This window comes from Rutidosis leptorrhynchoides, chromosome 2, assembly GCF_046630445.1.
Source record: "Rutidosis leptorrhynchoides isolate AG116_Rl617_1_P2 chromosome 2, CSIRO_AGI_Rlap_v1, whole genome shotgun sequence".
Classification (NCBI taxonomy): domain Eukaryota; kingdom Viridiplantae; phylum Streptophyta; class Magnoliopsida; order Asterales; family Asteraceae; genus Rutidosis; species Rutidosis leptorrhynchoides.
The window spans coordinates 401,356,077-401,376,396 of NC_092334.1; the positions used below are offsets into that span (position 1 = coordinate 401,356,077).

General features: G+C 35.7%; 2 protein-coding genes, 1 non-coding gene and 1 pseudogene across 3 annotated transcripts; 2 read left to right on the forward strand and 2 right to left on the reverse strand.

The window, feature by feature from the left end:
• Positions 1-176: 176 nt before the first annotated feature.
• LOC139889100 (uncharacterized) lies at positions 177-1,262 on the reverse strand (annotated as a pseudogene).
• A 2,495-nt stretch (positions 1,263-3,757) lies between these two features.
• LOC139892232 (uncharacterized) lies at positions 3,758-10,569 on the forward strand. Its single transcript, XM_071875277.1, has 11 exons — positions 3,758-3,847; positions 4,183-4,413; positions 4,524-4,728; positions 4,845-4,935; positions 5,404-5,549; positions 5,653-5,896; positions 7,118-7,222; positions 7,356-7,538; positions 7,648-7,852; positions 8,540-9,023; positions 10,339-10,569. Coding segments are annotated over exons 1-11 (1,992 nt in total). The 5' UTR covers positions 3,758-3,846; the 3' UTR covers positions 10,436-10,569.
• Positions 9,739-9,878, forward strand: LOC139895420 (small nucleolar RNA snoR126). Its single transcript, XR_011775872.1, has one exon. It is a non-coding gene; the product is annotated as a small nucleolar RNA snoR126 (small nucleolar RNA).
• A 1,141-nt stretch (positions 10,570-11,710) lies between the features above and the next one.
• On the reverse strand, positions 11,711-12,115 carry LOC139889101 (ethylene-responsive transcription factor ERF019-like). The gene has a single exon (XM_071872070.1). The coding sequence runs from the start codon at positions 12,113-12,115 to the stop codon at positions 11,711-11,713; it is 405 nt and encodes a 134-aa protein (XP_071728171.1).
• Between the last annotated feature and the right edge of the window lie 8,205 nt (positions 12,116-20,320).

A 20,320-nucleotide genomic window follows, 5' to 3' on the forward strand; every position in this document is an offset into this window, starting at 1 on the left:
GATCTTATGTATCATAATTAGGATGGTTGGTATAATTTGTTATAGTTTCGCATATATCTTTTAAACAAATACAATATTATTTACAACTCTTTCTTCTTTGAAATCTTTCACTTTATCAAACTTACAACATATGCATAATTCACAAATCAAATTACACCATGCATTGTGATTTGTGATTACTTTCCTTTGTTGCCAATGAGCCCAATTGTGTAGGACACATGAACCCCAACTGCCACAATTACCAGAACACTCACACCCACATTCATCAACAACTTCCTATCTTCATTCACCAATCCTAGTCCTCTCCTCCCAACCGCCTTATTCTCTTCCGTTTTAAGGCCCTGAACATTATGACCGTCGTTCGATTTTCCCATTTCACCCTCAATAGTTTTCGTCTTGTCTCCTAGTAATTCTTGTAAGCCTTTTCCTGCAGCATTCAAGTATGTTTTATCGGACAAATGTGGCTTTTCAACTACATCATGTTTTTCGGCGTTCTTAGGAACTCTAGTTGGTAGTGATCCAAACCTAAATCCCTCACTTGATTCGTTTGCTTCTTTCCTAGTTTTCAATTGTTCTTGCTCCATTGAAGACGAATTCGAAGTTGGCATTGCATTTTGTTGTGTTGGCAAATTGTTCTGATCTAATGTAGTACTACTTTTAGGCTTCTCTGGTTCCTTTTCCTTTACTTCTTCTTTAGGCTTTTGTAATACTTCGTCTTGCTTTGTTCGATTAAAAGGTTGTTCTTTTGTTTTTGGTGCAACTTGATTCGTTGTGTTGGTAGTTGTTGGTGGCGCGTTATTCATCTTTCCAGGCATTGTAATTGACAAAATTCCACCATCAAATCGTGCACGGATACCTCTCATTTCAGTTTTCAGGAACTCGAAAATCTTCTTGAAACCTACTCCATTTGTGTTCTGTAACCAAACGTTCACCACTAACTCTAACAATGTTCAAGTCTTCAGTCGTAACCTTAATATACTCCTTTTGAAAACCTTCACATATTATCACATATTACAGATTCATTTCAGTAACAAATACATAATGTTTTTATATAAAGTAGAAAATCCATTAATGTTGATGAATGATGAGTTTATTTAATGACCAGGAAGATAAACAAGAAGAGTGTCATAATCATCTTCTTGTCTCCATTCAGACATAGGTTTAAATTGTTCGTACACACGGCCAACGATCAACCGTGGTGGACGGTTGAGATTACCCCGACCACCCCTTCCCCTCATTGCCATTTTTCTGCTTTTTTTGAATCTTTGATATCGAGTTTGATGTGTTATTGAAAGAGACAGATTGTTTGTGTTTACTCAAATAGGGATAAGGGTTGTGTATTTATTTATATACATATACATATACATATATGTAAATGTAATATGTATGGATATTTGATGATGAGGGTTTTTGTTGATTTTGGGTGAAGGTATTCTACATAGTTTTCTTTCTGTATAGGTTATGTAATGTGTACGTATACATGTATTGTTGTTGGGACGGTTTAACTGAATGCTTGTTGGTTGATCTTTCCTAGAGTTCACTTGACCCAATTCAATAAACTAGCCATAAGATTATTAGCCTAAAAGCAAACATACGTGTTTATATATATGTGTATTTATTTAATAAACTTGGCTATACTTCATATGGCCGGTTTGAAACGGCATAACGGGGAGAGGGAGAAGGGATTTTTTAATATGTACCTTACACGCACGTCCTTTGTCACCTCTCACCCCGCTGAAGACTGCATACCCAACCCAACTTGCGCCTCATTTGATCCGCTCTTACGTAGGAAGGTACTTCTAGCCCTCCTTAAGATTTTTCATTTTATAAATAAAAATGCATGAATAATCTAAATGGTTTTTATTAGATTATTAGTGACAATGAAAATCACAAGAAAGTAGAGTATACATCAACTCACTACAATAATATGGCTTTTATCAGTGACGCTTTACCAGATTACATCGCAGCGTTGAAAAAACTACATTGAACGACAAAATTCATTTGTCATTCATGAATAAAAATTCATCAGAAAATATGTTGATAACTAGCTTTCCACTAAATAGCTCAACAAATTGAAGAGTAAACTTTTTATAACAAAATTAGTTTCGATATATTAAATTTGTACATATACATATAGTTCACGTCGCATTATTTGAATACAAAAGCTATAACACATATTAAGAAAATAAACTTTACGAAAAGAACTAATTGAAATCCTTATATATAATTTTTTTATCCTTATACATTATTTTACATATGTAAGCTACAAATAATTTTATCAAACGTTTTTAAATATAAGCTTTAGTTTTAAGTTTAAGATATAAACTGCATCTATTTGTTGTATAACCTTTGAGCTACGATTACAAGCTATTTTTGTCAAACACACGAGTTTTCTATTAGACTATTTCTAAAGCAGCGTGAGCTGCTATCCGTCAACCTGAACTGTAACGGAAATAGTGCAACGTCAACTTTTGACGGCAAATGGCATGTGTCAATATTCCAACGAAATTAAAAGATTCCTGAGTTTTATGTCTAACCAATCAAAATTTAAAGCCTTACATTTATATTACTAATTTTTTTTTTCACTTCACTTTCAATTACAATATATTTTAGCACATTAATTATTAACCCTTATATACTAAATGTCGTATAAACATTTGTAGTTTTAGTTATACCCGATTGTAGTTTTGATTCCGCGTTCACATTACAACCGGTCCCTCAACTTCGGCTATATTTACACAACGGCCCCTCAAGTTGTAAAAAGTGTAAATATATAATTTTATTAAAACAAAATAAAACAATTCCACCTAAATTTATAACGGGCCCTATCTTCTCACTCGGGGCGAGTTAAATTTTTCCGAGACCACCGTTCAACTCGAAAAAATCTTACGAACCCAACGGGACTAACTATACGTGAAACAGACACTTCTTAAAAAACGCTAAACAAAACGACAGCCCGTATCTTTCCGCTCGCCGCGAGTTAAATTTTTTCGACATGAGCGTCATACTCGAAATAATTTTATGAACGAAACGATAAAAAGTACGTTTGAAACGGACACTTTTTAAAACGCTAAAAACAACGACAACCCGTATCTTCCTGCTCGCCGCGAGTTATTTTTGTTCGCCAGCACCGTCAGACTCGAAATAATTTTATCAACAAAACAAAACTAACTACGTTCGAACCGGACATATTTTAAAAAACAGTAAAGACGACAATACCAACAACAGCGCTTAACACATAGAGCGTTTTCTCTTCTGTAAATACATAAAGCTATGTTAAAAATGAATACGCAGGCCGAAAGTCCCTGCCGCATCGCGCGGGCCGGACCCGGACTAGTTACTCTACAAATATTTAACACAAAAATTTGACTTTTTAAGTTAATAAATGTCAAATACTCATTTTTTCCGTCAAAATTTGCACAATTTAACTACACATCAGTCAAGATGATTGATTGATGTGGAAAGATATAAGAGTTTAGGGGTGTAGAATGTAAGTTGAGTAAAAAAAGAAGGTCGTCGTTATTTCAGTTTTCAAGAAATACCGCACACGTCTCCCTGTAAGCTTATTTACAGCTGCAAAAAATAGTAGTGGAACACTTTATTGCTTTAAGTTTCACCAGTAACCCAATCACTATATTCTTTGGATCTATATCTATATCTATATCTATCCATGGGTATGTGATATATCTCTGTATATACTGTATCCTGTTCATCATTAGTACATAATTACTTGTATTCCTACTGATTTCACCATTTCAGCTCCGTGTATGTATTATGTTTTTTTCCGATTAAACTTGCTCTAGGGTTTACCTTTTGTTGCATCATCATCTATAGGCTCAAACTAACAGTTAAGTTAGCGCAATTTTGTATTATAAGTGAAATCTAATTTTTTTGAAGTTAATTTAAATTCACGTATAACCGTTATTTTATTTATTTTTACATTAGTAAAGTTAGGGTTTATGGTTTTAGATGGTTAAAAGCATAATTAAATAATATTGTTTTGCATAAATACATACAACTTGTATATATGTAAGACTGTTATCAGATTAGACATTTAGACATAATACTATTAGTTAATAGTTTAAATGCTACTTGATTTGATTTGCACGATGAAATAGATATTTAGGGGGACCTCAAAATTTCACCAAAAACCTAATTATGGGCGGTTTTAATCTGATACAGTGTATTTTGTTAGAATAATGTCAATGTCATATTTGGGGATGATGGTATCATTATGGTGGTTGGCTGGGGCTGCAGTTGCGGTTGATGTTAAGTATAAAGACCCGAATCAGCCTGTTGGTGCTCGAGTGAAAGATTTACTGGAAAGAATGACGATGGAGGAGAAAATCGGTCAGATGGTACAGATTGAAAGGATTTCGGCCACTCCTGATATCATGAAGCGTTACTTCATTGGTAAAAATGTGTAAATATTAGTATTATCTCTTACAATCAGCACTATGTGCGCATGAGTTATTATTGATAACACATTAGATGAATGATGTTTTGTCATATTTTGAATGCAGGAAGTTTACTAAGTGGTGGAGGTAGTGTTCCAAATCCACAGGCAACTGTTGCTGATTGGATTAATATGATAAATGAGTTCCAAAACGGGTCACTTTCTACCCGTTTGGGGATCCCAATGATTTATGGAATTGATGCTGTTCATGGGCACAATAATGTTATTAATGCTACCATATTTCCACATAACATTGGCCTTGGAGCTACTAGGTGAGTCACTCTAAAGTTATATATGTTTCTGATTGTGATGTACATTAAGTCAAAATGATTAAATAAGTGGGACATAAATTGTGATTAACATTTTTATAATGTTTAATCTTCACTAGGGACACTGATCTCGTGAAGAGAATCGGTGCTGCAACTGCTTCTGAAGTTAGAGCTACTGGAATTCCATATGCTTTTGCTCCTTGTATTGCAGTAAGCATTTGATTTATATATGTTCATGTGTAGATGATAGTAATACCTATAGATACTTTGTTTTGCCATTAACATATGACAACGTTTAGATAATGTACATTTAAGGTTGTAAAAGTCATGAGTCGGGGACGAGTTGGTCGGTCGATTCGGGGAAGTCAGGCGTTGACCAACATTGACTTCTAGTAAGTTTATCAAACATAAATTTTTTAAACGAAGATATAATATGGCAAAAAATTTAATTTTAATAATATAAAATTTCTGAACTTTGACTTTTTGACCGAATTTGACTGACTCAGACCCGACTCTTCCGACTCAGCACGTCTTTGACCCGACTTTTTAGCGTTGACCGAATTTAAGGCGTTTTTAGGTGTCGGGACGGGCTAGTCCCCAAGCCGACTCGTCGGCCGACTTTTACAACTATGTGTACATTATTTTTATAAGTTTCAACTGTTGCGTATATATTTATAGGTATGCAGAGATCCAAGATGGGGACGATGTTATGAGAGTTACAGTGAGGATACAGAACTCGTTCAAAATATGACAGACATAATTTTAGGGTTGCAAGGTGAAATTCCAAAAGGATCACGACTAGGTGTCCCGTATGTTGGCGGAAAGTACGTACCTTTTGAACGAAAATCTTCATATGTGATTAGAAACTTTAGTTTAACTTAGAAACATTTTCATGGTAAAATTATTAATTTGTCCCATCACTATTAGAGACAAAGTAGCTGCGTGCGCAAAGCATTTTGTGGCTGATGGTGGGACGACTCGTGGAATTGATGAAAATAACACAGTGGCGAACGAGCATGACTTGTTAAAAATTCACATGCCCCCATACTATAACTCTATCATCGATGGTGTATCAACAGTCATGGTGTCTTATTCCAGTTGGAACGGTAAAAAAATGCATGCCAATGGCGATCTTATTACTGGATACCTCAAGAACAAGCTGGGTTTCAAGGTATATATATTTTATGACTATTTCAATTACAATTCATTACTTAAAAGAGTGTTCTAATGAAAAATTTTAAATTCTTGAAAGAAAAAAAAAAGACTTTTGTGGTAAAGAAAATTCATAAAGGTGTGTTTAGCTACAGAAAATATCTTCATTTTTTCATTTATGTTTTTCTAGAGACTGGAAAGTGTTTGTGTCTCTAGAAAACTAGTGGAAATTTAGAAAACACGTTCAAATGTAACGGATGGAGTATTCATTATATGGAATAGGAAATATAGAAAAACATAAATCATAGGTTTCACATATTTAGTTATAAAACAAAAAAAATAAAGCTTTTCTTTTCCTTTCACGCACGCAGTGTGTGTGTGTGTGTGTGTGTGTGTGTGTATATATATACATACATATATAGTGGTAGGATCAAGGGGGAAGTAACTAATCGGGGGAAGCAAAATGTTTTTTTTTTCTTTTCGTTTTTTGAAAAAACTTTGTTCACGAACATTATAGATCGGATGAAAATATGAACATTTAATAATGACACTTTGTGATAAATGTTTTTATTTTGGCGGGAAAATGCTCGAAGAAGTAATATATAACAATTATCGTGTTTTTCGAGCGTATGTTGAGGTTTTAGATATTAGGGTTTATAGGGTTTAGATATTAGGGTTTAGAAATTTAGGGTTTAGGGTTTAGATTTATGATTTAGATTGAGTTTTTAACACGAACGGTTTAGAGTTTAGGGTTTAGGGTTTGGCGTTTTGGGTACCCAAAACACCAAACCCTAAACCCTAAACTCTAAATCGGGCTAAATTTTACTTCACAAAACATGAAAAAAAAAACGTTCACATTCTTCACGAACAATATTATCTTGAATGTTATTTTTGTCGATCGTTTTCCCGCCTAAATAATAACATTCATCACGAAGTGTCTTTTCTAAATGTTCATATTTTCGTGTGATCTTGATGCCGGAAAAAAAAATTCCAAAAAAAAACGAAAAAAAAATAAAAAAATTGCTTCCCCCCGCTTCCCCCCGATTGGTTACTTCCCCATTGATCCTGCGCCTATATATATATATATATATATATATATATATATATATATATATATATATAGGCGCAGGATCAATGGGGAATATATATATAGATAGATAGATAGATAGATAGATAGATAGAAAAACACCATGCGTTCATGTTGTACTGAGTTTCTGTGCTGATTGTCAAATATTATCAGGGTTTTGTCATCTCAGATTGGGAGGGAATCGACCGAATTACTTCCCCTCCTCACTCCAACTACACATACTCTGTCTTAGCTAGTGTGAATGCTGGCATCGACATGGTTAGTAATTATTTACTTTTTTACTCCTTTTTTAATATAATAATAATATATCGTGTCGTAATGTGGTGGTCTGCAGAAGCATAATATGGTAATTTGATATGTAATGTGTACTATGTAATGTAATCTTCAACAGGTTATGGTCCCCAACAATTACACCGAGTTCATTAACGATCTTACATTTTTGGTCAAGAATAAATTTATCTCAGTGGATCGTATTGATGATGCCGTGAGTAGAATCTTACGTGTTAAATTTACCTTGGGGTTGTTCGAGAACCCTCTTGCAGATTTCTCTAGGGCTAACGAGGTTGGAAGCCAGGTTAGTCAATGTATTTTTCTGAAATTGCATGTACACTATAATTGATTGCTTTAGCTTATATTATAGTTATCTATATCTATGTTTTCTTGTTGTGTTTTGAGAAATTTAGGCACACAGAGAAATAGCAAGGGAGGCGGTGAGGAAATCACTAGTGCTGCTCAAGAATGGGAAAAACCCAGATGAACCGGTCCTACCCCTACCCAAGACGTTATCGAAGGTTCTAATTGCTGGAACTCATGCTGATAATTTAGGCTACCAATGTGGTGGGTGGACTATCGGATGGCAAGGGTTTAGTGGGAATGGAAACACGACAGGTACATTCATCTTACGCGGTGAAACCTGACCACAATCACTCGAAACAAAAATTATTCATTTTCTATATTTTCAGTATCAGCAAAGAGACAATAGGATCATGTATATACATGCCACCAAGGTTGCAAAAATAGTTACTCGAGGAGTACTCAGTTGTTACTTTTTAGGGAGTACTCGAATGTTGACCAATTTGCCTTTGGACGGTTTTGACCGAGTTTTGACCATTTTTGACTGATTTTCCGTGTAATCCCGAGTTTTGACCGAATTTGACTGAGTACTCGCCGAGTTGCAATAACCGAGTACATAGTACTCACCGAGTAATTCCGAGTTCTGCAACACTGGCCACATGTTCACAAGGTATAGTAAGACCATTCATTATCAATTTGGTTTTGTCTATGCACATTCCCGCTGAAAACTTCTAGATGATTAGTAATTCAGGAACTGGCCGAAACAAAACCAGACTGATCCTTGAGTGCCTTGAAATGCTGTTCAAAATTTGGGTTATTTTTTAATCATTTGGGTGGCCTAAGCATACATTATTATATCATTAGTGTATCCACAGATTCATACTTGATACAACAAGTAATTTAAAATCCAATATCCAATATAAACATGATTTCTGGCACATATATCTTCAGTCAGAATCCTATAAATTCATGCAAAATAATATTGTTCTTCATTAACTTCAGGAACAACTATTCTTAATGGAATTAAGTCTGCGCTTGATCCAAGTACCAAAATCTCTTACATGGAGAATCCCAGTAGCAAATTTATCAAGTCCAACGACTTCTCTTACGCGATAGTTGTTGTTGGTGAGCATCCTTACACAGAGATGTTTGGTGATAGTTCAAACCTCACGATTGCGGACCCCGGTCCAAGTATCATTACAAATGTCTGCGAGAACGTAAAGTGTGTTGTGATCCTCATAACGGGTCGCCCGGTTGTAATTGAACCGTATATGTCTGTGATTGATGCTCTGGTTGCTGCCTGGTTACCTGGTACTGAAGGGCAAGGTGTGGCTGATGTCCTTTTTGGAGACTATGAATTTACGGGTAAACTTTCGAGAACGTGGTTTAGAACTGTAGATCAACTCCCAATGAACATAGGTGATCCACATTATGATCCACTTTTCCCTTTTGGATTTGGACTCGCAACAAACTCAACAGTACAAAGGTATAATTTTTTTTTTTTTCTAAATTACTTTGCTTTGAGCGTAATTGCATAAAAAAGTAAAGATTATAAGTTATGTTCCTGTTTAAGATAACCAACCATTTTTTAGGCCTCCAACTTTCAATAACATTAGAATTTTAATGTTAGTCAAAGATCATTGGCATCCAGTGACATAAGAGAATATTGTATAGAGACAATTACGCGGACAGTCCCTGTAGTTTGTACCATGTTACTAATTCCGTCTCTTGACTTTTGTTTTCTACATAGACGGTCCTCGTGGTTTGCACAAGTTATGCGAGGAGTCCCTATAACGAACGTGCGTTAGAAAATTTTGTTAAATCCCCAGACACGCCAGGAACGTGAGACTAAAAACGTCAATTGTTTGATTCTCTTTTCTCTATCCCTGCACGTTTCTTTCTCTTTTGTAAATCAAATACCAAATAAAGTCAAACCCCAAATACACAAATTCTTAGCACTGAACACGAACATATATATACTCCTTTATCTTTTTCACATGAATTTTATAAATCCCAAATACGAATAGAGTAAAAGAGATGATGAAGGTAGTGGTCATGGAGGAATGAATCCGAATCTTGTGAGTGATTCATCATCATTCTTCTTCAATCCACCATGTTTTCTTTTTGCAATTTCATGTTTGTTTTCAGTTTTTTTTAATTCAATTATTGTTTGTTTATAAATATTTTATTTTTGTGATAAGAGGCGATGAAGAGAGAAAACATTTCTCGATTCTGATTATAAAATGCTTGGAATTTGATAGTGGGTGAATTGAAACACATTCATTTTATCTTATTACCAAAAGCATAATTTGATGACCGAATTTGTGCGTGTCTGAGCCTCTTTTTGTAATACTGGTAGATGTTTTTGAATAGTAATCATGCTGGAAATGTGTATCCAATCTATTGTGGGATGTTATTACTCGTTCTGAATGCTATTTGTCGAATTGGTAAATTCTTGGTCAAATAGAAAGGGGAGGGGAGGGGATAATGACAGTTTTACCCTCACGTGCCTAACTTGTGAGTATTTAATGGAATCTACAAACGACTGTTAGTCATAGGGACTCTGTGTAACTTGTGCAAACCATGAAGACTGTCTACGTAAGAAAAAAAATACGGGACGAGGTTAGTAATATGGTACAAACCACAAGTACTATCCGTGTAATTTTGTCTTGTATAGATCTATATGACCATCAACATAACACTTTGTAATATTGATCATGCAAAAATGCACAATTTTACCCTCAAAATTCTAGATGCGCAAGGTTTGATGAAAGTCTAAAGTTCGATAATTTTATTTGCAGACCAATATCTGTTGGCATCACTCGAAGACCGTCTGTCCTTGGCCTGTTGGTTTCATTATTTATCAGTTTAAGTTTTTTACGGAGGTGCATTGCATAACTAGGGAGTACTATGGCTTATATCTAGAAGCTCAGGTTCAACAATCATTTTGTATTCTTGACGGGAAGCCGATAACGTTTCGGCTATAGTATATAGAGGGATAACTTTCTCTCTGCCTGAGGGTAGAGGAACAAATTCTTGATGATATGTCTGTCTACATCTTACCTCTTCCATACCTCGCACTCAGAGGATCGAGTATTGTTGTTGTATTAGATGAAGGTGTTGCTAGTTATGTTGATGCGTTGACATTCAATTATCCAAATAGTTTGACAGTTCAAAAGTTTCGATGTGATACTATTACTTACATAGGTTATTTGTCTTAGTATTTTGGGACATCTGTTTTATCTGGTGGATTCTGTTTATATTGATTGATCTTACTATAATTTTAAAGTTAACGTTGGAAGTTGGCTATTTCATTCCGTGGTTTTCTTGGTTTCATTTGGCACATGAATAATTAATGTAATTTACTCCATTAAACTTGTTATTAACAAATGAACAATACAAGTGGAGTTTATTTTTTCTAATTTGTATCTATAATCAAAAGCTTAAAACTGTCTTTCTGCTAGTCATTTATGTCTTTTTAAGTAATCAGTTTTCCCTCCTTGGATAAGTTATCTTAGCAAACTGTGTGTCCATCGGTCAGCTACCCGTTAAACCAACTAACACTAGTCTAAGCTAAGCCAATCGTGATTAACATTGATCAAAAGTAGTTCATACTAATTGATATTACATGTTACAGTATATGATTTTATCGTATACAAAGGATACACATAAGCTTTACAGTATTGATCCCATATATCGATCATAATCGACACTTGAACCTAATTAGCACTCATACTGCTTATCAACTATAGTTAGTAACTTTTAATACTCATTCATGCACATCGATCCTACATTAACAATAAAAAAAACATGTAAAGATGACACAACAAATACTTATGTCTATGATAATGACTTGATGAGTTTATCTTGGCTCCACCCTTAATACATGGTCTGTCATTTGAGGAAAACCAGATGTAACAACTTTGATGTGTCATTCTGGTAAAACCGTAAAACCACTTGTTCAAAATGCACAAGTACATACACACGTATATCTATTTTTGAAGTCCCTTTCAAAATCATTTCATGGTTCATTCAATCATTCTTTAACTGTAGAATTCGCAATAATTGATTTATATATCGATCACACTCGAATCGACACATTAATAATATCATAACTAACACATTGAGTTTCGCATTGTCAACTTCAAATGTGAGAAAAATACTCAAACATACTCAAAAATAATCATCCACAGAAATATTTAACTCTTCAACTTGATCATTATTCGATGTTGTTACCCTCGAAGAAATAAGCCGTGCATCCATCGCCATGCCAGCATCAGTAGCAGCCTTTTGGACGGACCTAGGAGAAAGGTCCGTCCAGGTAGAAGGTAACATAGATGGAAAATTAAGTTTATGTATAGATTTTGTCCCTCTTAAATAATATAATGCCACGTCATGTGCCATGGCTGCACCCTCTGGTGTAGAGTATGTGCCTAGCCAAAGCCGGTCTTGGCTTCCAGGGACACGAATCTCCGATACCCATTTTCCCCATCGTCTACACCGAATGCCTTTGTACATCTTCTCTTGACTTGTACCTGATGCTGATCTACTTGCACCTTCATCTGAGCTAGAACTCATGTTTTTAATTCTTATTTTTTGTATGTGTTTTGAAACTTGAAAGTGGTTGATGCATGGAGTAAGCGTTTGCATGGTTTATATAGGTTGAATTGTGGGGAAGTCAATCTTAGAAGGGTTGACCATATGAAATAAATTCATAAAGTTCTTGGTCAAAGAATTGAAAAATAGATAGATAAACTATCATGTGGTACCATTTATGCAAGTCCACCAAATAACTACAACTTGTGATGTTTTAGTACATTCCTTATAGAATTTTGCGTCATTGGCTGCGTCATATAACTATGAAACAAATGGGCCACAAACACATCTACAATATCCACAAAAAATAGTTCAAGACTAGGTCATATTGACATACAATTATTAATACGGAGTGATTCATAAAGTAAGATCCAACCATCAACATCAATAAATTCAACTTTAGATTTTCTTTTTCATGAATCTTCTTATATTTGGTCTTATCTAAGAGGTTGTAACTCGTATCGTTTGATCTAACCAAATTAGTCGGCCAAGACCAAATCTGTTTTGATTTCTACTAATTGTTTGAATGATTACAATAACAACAAAACTTAATTTCACGTGTATTCATGTAATTGTTTAAAAGATAGTTTAATGAATTAACCTTTTTTATAAATTAAATAATTCTTTTTTTTTTTTTTTTTTTTTACAAAAAAGTTTTACCCGGTAAATATTATAAATAATAAAAAAGTACAAATAAGAACATCGACCATAAGCGCGCCTTGCGGCCTCACAAACAACCAAAGACCAAGCTAGAACCTGCACACCGAACTAGGACTAGCAAAACCAAGAACACCTAACGACCCATGAAAACATGGACAAGCAACTACAACCATCTCGATTTCATGTCAAATGGAGCCGTTGCCTTAGTAACATTTTTTCCCGGCATAAACTCGGTCGTTTTCCTCTTTATTAGATTCAACATCGCTCGGTTCATCAACTAGGTTATATAAAACATTATTTAGTGCTCCGAACGAGTTTTGAATCTTCACTTGTGAATCCTTACTTGTCCTAACTTCCAACCTACTTTAATCCATCGATGCAACCTTTAGCAAGCCATTATTAGTAACACTTGAGGTCACATTCTTCTTCGGCCTGTTGACCAATTTTTCTTTCCTTTTCTCACTCCCTTTGCCTTTGTTTACAACTTGGAAATCTTCTTTCGAAGCAACTTTACTATTTGTTTTTACCCAGTATGAAAACCATCCGAGCCATGAATTTGGACATCTTCCGCAAACAGTATGTTCTTGGGGGCATTCAACATCTTTATGTCCAAACACACAACAACCCGAACATCTAGAAGGCTTCCATTCGTATTTCACTCGAACTACATCAATGGTGCGCCCATTACCATTCATATAAGGCATAGCTACATTGATCTCTTCTTTCAACTCAGTTTAGCAGATACTTAGATTAATGCCCCTAGAAAAATTAGGTCGACCCCACGCTTCCACACACATGGTACTCGTATATGAAACCAACATCTTAAGTTTCTTAATCTTGGAAGCCATTAAGTTAAGACCATCCACCGTAAACCCCACCAATGGGACATCATGTAACTTTACCTTTATCGACACTTTGGTCAAATCCTCCTTAGTAAGAGACACTTTAGGAGACCATTTATTTAAAATTATCAGTATAGTTCGGATGATCCAAGGTCCCTGATCTAGCACATCCTTGAAACCTTTCACCGTTGTGAATTTAAAGAAAAAGAAACCCTTTGCATTCATCATAACTTTTTCAGTTCCGAATTTCTTTTATACAATCATTGCATAGCTATACACTACGGGGGAAGCTACCATCTTACCACGAAAATAGCAATATAAAGTGTTTGAATACCTTTCAATAGCCTCTTTGACTGAAGCTAAAGGCAGTATCATATCAACATCGTCCTCATTTCCATCCTCAGATTCTTCCATTAGCCTAAATTAACCGAAGACTTAGGAATGTTTGCAGCGTCAACGTGTAAAATGGATTCCTTCTGTTTATTCTCCAAACTCTGATGTCAATTTGATTGTTCTAGAGGTGACTTGTGTTTAGTACACGATTTATGACTCGCACCCTCATGCGTTTCAGTATCCTTGCAAGACAAACTACCATTCTTGCTTCCAGAATTATCACGCATCCTATACTGGAGAGTCACGATGTTGATTGCGTGCCTTCTTCACCATGATTAAAATCCTACAAGTTATTTTCTTTCCCAAAAAGCAGACACCCATCGGCATTCGAAACCACATGACCTTCATTACCAACAATCATGTTCAACCCGTAACCACATGTTTCGATATCGATTCAACAGAGTCAGTATCACGAGACTCCGACTTACCCTTACCTTCAATTGTACGAATTCATAATACCATAATTTGGGTATTTGGATTATTCTGTTACTTTTTTCCACCCGACGTCTTACCCATCACCAATTATCAATTAAAACAAACTAGTTGAATAAACTAAATGTGAACATAACCATGCCTACTAACACCCCCCCATAATAATGATATAGGGACTGAAAGTGTCCATTTAGTCCTTAGTCCATTGGTCGGTGCAAGGCAAGAATTTGGAGCACATTAATTTCGCTCGTTCCCGTCCTTCGCTTCCCATTATTCTGGTCCGAGAATCCCTATGTCTAAGGTCGAGAAGCTACGTTCTCGTTGGTTGAAGTTATATCGTCGTATGTCACCACTCTCGTCACTGGGCGTTGTCACTAATGAAAGAAATTTGTCATTTGATGAAAGCTCTCAGGGTAAGAAGAGTTGAAAGGTAGGTTTTCTAAGTGATTAAATGGAATTGTCAACTTGAGAGAAATCAATCAAACTAAAAATCACACAAAAAACGATGGAGAATGATGAAGATACGATGAAAAAAACTCAAGTTATTGCATGTCGTCATTCATCACCCAAAAAAAGTCGGAGGACGTAGGGTTGAGTTTTTTTTTTTTTACTTTATTATAAACTATTCTAAAGTTTGTATGAAAGATTTAGTCAACATTACAATAAACGTGAGGTTTATCTAACTTATCTTAATTCCATTAAAAAATGTAGGCACTTCAAAAATTGTGATAATTGTACCTGGACGTGTTGTCTATGACGACGAAGTTGATGATCTCTGATCATATCACAGGGTATTCTACTAAGATCACTTCCAATGCTACCCTGCCCATTGGTGCTACCTATGCTTCTGTAAATTCGCTTATTCTTGTGATTTTCTCATCATGGTTTCTCTAATGTTGCTTGGGAAGTCCATGAAACAATGCTTGTAAATTATGTGTGCTTCGCTGTCGGTGTTTGTTTACAACTTGGCTACCAGTTGGTTTTGCTATGGTAGCTTTGATGATGACTGCCTCGTCAGTGGCGTCGAAATCTGTGATTGGTGGAAAGATTAAGGGTACCGGCTGCCATGCTTCCCAATTGACTGTTATATAGCCGCCCCTTGGTGCGTCTGCATTGACGTGTCAATTTGTAATTCTTTGTCTGCTGGTCCCTTATCCTTTTGTCGCCTTCTGACACTTCCTCTTTTGTTGTCTTTCCTTCATCTTCCCTTCCGACATTCGAAAGTTTTGTTGGGATCTGCCTTCTTGAAGCTTTTTCCAGGGAGGAGGTGGTTCAGCTCTCTGACGTTGATTTTTGCTAATATCTCACGCATTAGCCTAATGGAGTTGTTTGTTTCGTGCCCAAAATATTTGTGGAATTCACACCATTCCTTACTTGTCTCATCCCCTTTTCCATCGGCACTGGTGGGTTAAACTTGTGTTTGATTGGATCTTTCAACAGTATTTCCTTTGGGTTTTTTGTCAATGATTGAACTAGCGCATTTCGCGTGAATGGTTTTCCCTGATCGCTTCACTTGTTTTCCTGCTTTTTGTAGGGTCTACATACCCTCGTCTGTTGTGCCTGCCACCGTCATAACCCTGTTTGTGCTTTCCATGTACCCGTCGATCATTATTCGGGATTTTATCTTTTCCTGTTCCAAAACTCGCGTCTTCTCCTGAGCGTATCTACTTCCTGGTCACGTCAATGATGTCACTAAAGGTTGTTGGTATTATCCAACTCAGATTTTTGACTAGGCGTGCATGCCTTGTTTGGTCGATGCACAAGATAATCCATGAAATCTGCTGTGTTTTTGGTAGGCTCGGTATCTTCTGGTAATCCAGCATATGTCTGTTAAGGAATTCAGGCAACGTGTAACATCCCGAAAATTTAGGGTATTATTTTATTATATTTTTATATATTAATTTAATGATACCGAGAGAGATTGAGATGTTTCGGGATGTTAGAAGTGACTTGAAATATTATTATTAATAATAATATGTGTTGGTGGTCGTGAAGTATATCAAGTTAAAATTCTTAACGGTTAAGTTTTCGATAAAAAATCATTTTGGACTTGTTTCGGTATTTTAAGCATAAGTTGCTCGTACGACCTCGAAATGAGGCGATTCGAAAAGCCAGACGTCATAGGGATACAACTTTCATGCTTTAACTTTTTCAGGGCCAAGATTAGTGGAAATGGGCCGAATATGAGTTAAAAGTGAGTTTGACAGCTTTTTGTAAATTGAGGGACTAAAGTGTAATTATGTCAAAAACGTGTTTTAAACCCAAAATGAGGTTGAGACCTCATTTCTTCCAGCCATTTCAGTCCTAAAATTTCTCTCAACCTAGAGAGAGGTTAGAGAGAGAAAGAGCTATGAGGATGAAGAAGAAGATGTTGATTCTTGCCCATTTTGGTGTATTCTTGACTTCTTCAAGTTAGGGCTTCATCTCTATACCCTTGGTAAGTTCCAAATCTGAATTTTATGATTTTGATTCTTGGTTTATGATTGGTTTTAGGGTTGTTGGTGTTCATAGACCTTAAATTTGGTGATTTTGAGTCTAGATTGTTTAGATTTTGGGGCATGCATACCAACTGTTTGATGAAATGCCCAAACTAGAAATTGTTTATGATGATGATGATGATAATTGTTGTTAAAATCAGCCCTTAAATAGTATTGTTAATCAAGAGGTTAGTGAGTTGGTGTTTTTGTGTTGATTTGAGTTGAATTGGGTCAAGTTTGGGTGAAACCGGTAACTATAAAAACTGCATGAAACATGATTTTGTGAAGGTCATATCATGCAAACCATGATTCCATTTGGGGCGTGTGAGTACTTTTCGAATAGGTAATTAAGTATAATTTCCAATGAATAAGTATGTATTTACTGAAAGTGGATTTAAGTTGTCAAAATCTGCTGTAAATAGGGGGCTGTCCAAATGGTCAAAATGGGCAATTTTTGTACAAAGTGTTATGGGTTGGGATTTTGGGCTTGGTATTAGTGTCTATATTTTCAGGTGGTTGTTTGGGTCTGAACTGCCACTTATAGTGGTAATGAGTCAAGTAAAGCTCAATTGGGTCGAAATTAAGCTAGTAATCACTTATGGTGTCTAGTGGCTTTATGGGCAACTTTTTTGTTTATGTGTGTGGTAATTAGCTAAATAGATATATTTATCTTATTATTTGTGATATAATGTAATAGGTGAATTACATTGGCGACTAGTGGAATTCGGATATTGTGTTGCTAGAGATTCAAGGTGAGTGGAGTATTTATATGTGCATGTATATAAGTTGTTTGCTTGCGGGTGATGTGGCGAGTGATATTCGGGCGTGAAGATTCACTCTTTTTCGGCCACTTGGTGCAAAGTGGTAAATGTTATCCGTAAAGATTCGCTTTTTGTCAGCCACTTTTGCATGTGTGATGTGTGGCGAGTGCTTTCGTAAGAATTCACTCTTTGTCGGCCACTTGTGGGAATGTGGTAAGTGTCACCTAAAGGTTTCACTTTTTGTCGACCACATTCTTGTGTACATGGTAGTGCTTTTCGAAAGACACTTTTTTCGGCCACGTAGACGTGTTGGATAGTGCTATATCATTTGATGTCTAGCACTATTGCGTATGGTTAACCATATTTGTGTGTTTGTAGTGTAGCATATATATTGTGATTATATACGATTGTGATGCTATCTTGTATGCAGATTTGTGAAGTGTGTCCAAGGAAGCAGGTTATGTATGTATGCATTTAACTATTGCACTTACTAAGCAGGTTGCTTACTCCCTCATTGTTTACCTTTTTTTAGGTACCCATTGGATGTATTGGAGAATTCTAGTAGTTCGACTAGAATGCTTGATATTGCTCATTCACGCTATGTTTCTCACATAATATCTACCTCGTTTTACTCAGTTTTCGTTACCAAAGTGCTCGAAAAGCTATGATCTTGAGTTTTATCACATTATGGGTGTTGTTGCAGTTCTAAGTACAAATTTGGTGTAAAATTGACCAAAGTGTGTAAAATGATCAAGAAAACTGCAAAGTGCTCATCCTGGAAACAAGAACGACGTTCTACACTCTAAGAACGCCCTTCTATCCTCAAGAACGCCGTTCCAAAGCCAGGAACGACGTTCTACCTGGGAAATTTGCATGACAATGGTAACAGAAGAAAATGGAATTCTAGCACGAGTCAAGAATGCCGTTCCATAACTCCAGAACAACGTTCCAGCAAAGAAGACAAGGAACGATGTTCCTTAAAGAGGAACGACGTTCCACCTGCGTTTTCTGGGCAGATTTTGAAGAGTATAAAAAGGAAGAGATTAAGAGTTTCATTATCATTCATTCACTCAATAGCTAGTTCGTGGTGGCTGATCAAAATTAGGGGTTCTTAGCTATTTTCTTAAGGTTTTCATCAAGATTCCATCATCTATTCCATTCTACATCAAGGATTTGAAGATTGAATCAAGTGCTAAGGCTTGTTCTTCACCATCTTCATCTTCTACATCTAGTGACTTTTGTAATTTCTTAATTTTGGTACAATCTACTCTTGTTTATTACTTAATGATGTTTATGTTCACTTTTTTACTTTGTATTGATCTTGTTCTAGCCATGATAGGCTAGATTCATTATGTACAATTGTTTATGATACTTGATTGCTATGGGTTGTTCTTATCTTATTAATTGATTGTGTTTGGATGATTAATTGAGTTGATAATTATGGTTTGCCATTAGAACTAGTCACAAGATCCTTTGTTATGCTTGTTTTAGGTTTGACTTTGATTATATGGATTGTGGAACTTTCAGAGGGATTTGATTAGGGAAGCATTTCATACTTCAACACTTAGATGATCTAGACAATCAATTTGGGGCTTTCATGGGATTTGTAACATCTCGTTTTTCAGTTACGCGTTATTTTGAACGTCAATTGAATTACGAGGCATGTAATCATATATTTTGACCCCAAATAAAGTTTGAGTTAATGTTCTAAAACCTTACCATTGAAAGTTACGACCGAAACAAGTTTCACAAAATGCTGATTTCGGCTTTTGCGCACTGCGAAAAATTATGCGCACCGCGCAAATTTAGGTGACAGAATTGGGTGGGTTTGCAATTTTGAGAAATTAAAGAGGTCACTTTGGTCCTTTCACTTGTGGACGGGTTTTATACCCCAAAACTGATCTAGATCTCATTTTATGCCCATTTTTCACCAACCAAACTCTAGAGAGAGAGATGTGGGTTTCTAGTGAGACAAACCTTCAATGAAAGATGAAGATGGTGATTTTTTCCCAAATTAGAAGCTAGTCTTGGTTCTCCTTGATGTTTTTAGCTACTAGCTCGGTTTTAGAGTTGAGGTAAACCCTAGATTCAATTTTAATTACTTTGATTTTGATTTGAGGTTAGGGTTTGTGCTAGTTAGGGTTATAAACCCCATTTTTTCTCATGAAATTGGGGATTTTATTGTATGTATTGTGTAAGTAATCCGATTATTGTGGGTTTAGGGTTTGATGATGAATTTGGAAGTATTTGTAATGGATTTGGGTGTTAGTCACTAGATTGAAAGGTTGTTAGTGATTTTGATGTTCTTAAGAACAAGCTTTCTAATGAAAATGGGTGTTGACTTGGTGTGGTGTCAAAATGAGTTTTGAGTCAAGTTTTGGTGAATCAAGTATGTAAATACTTGATTTAGGTGTTAATTGGTGTTTTGAAAATATAATCACAAGCCGTTAGTAATTTTGGGCGTTTTGGGACTTATGTCAAAATGGGTAAGTTGATTGGGTCAAATTTGGTAATGCCACTAGCTTGAGTCAAATGGATGTTTAAACACTTGTATTAAGTGTTAAATGGCATTTTTGGAAGTAATCGCTCATGAGAAGTGATTTTGAGTCAAAGTGATGTTTT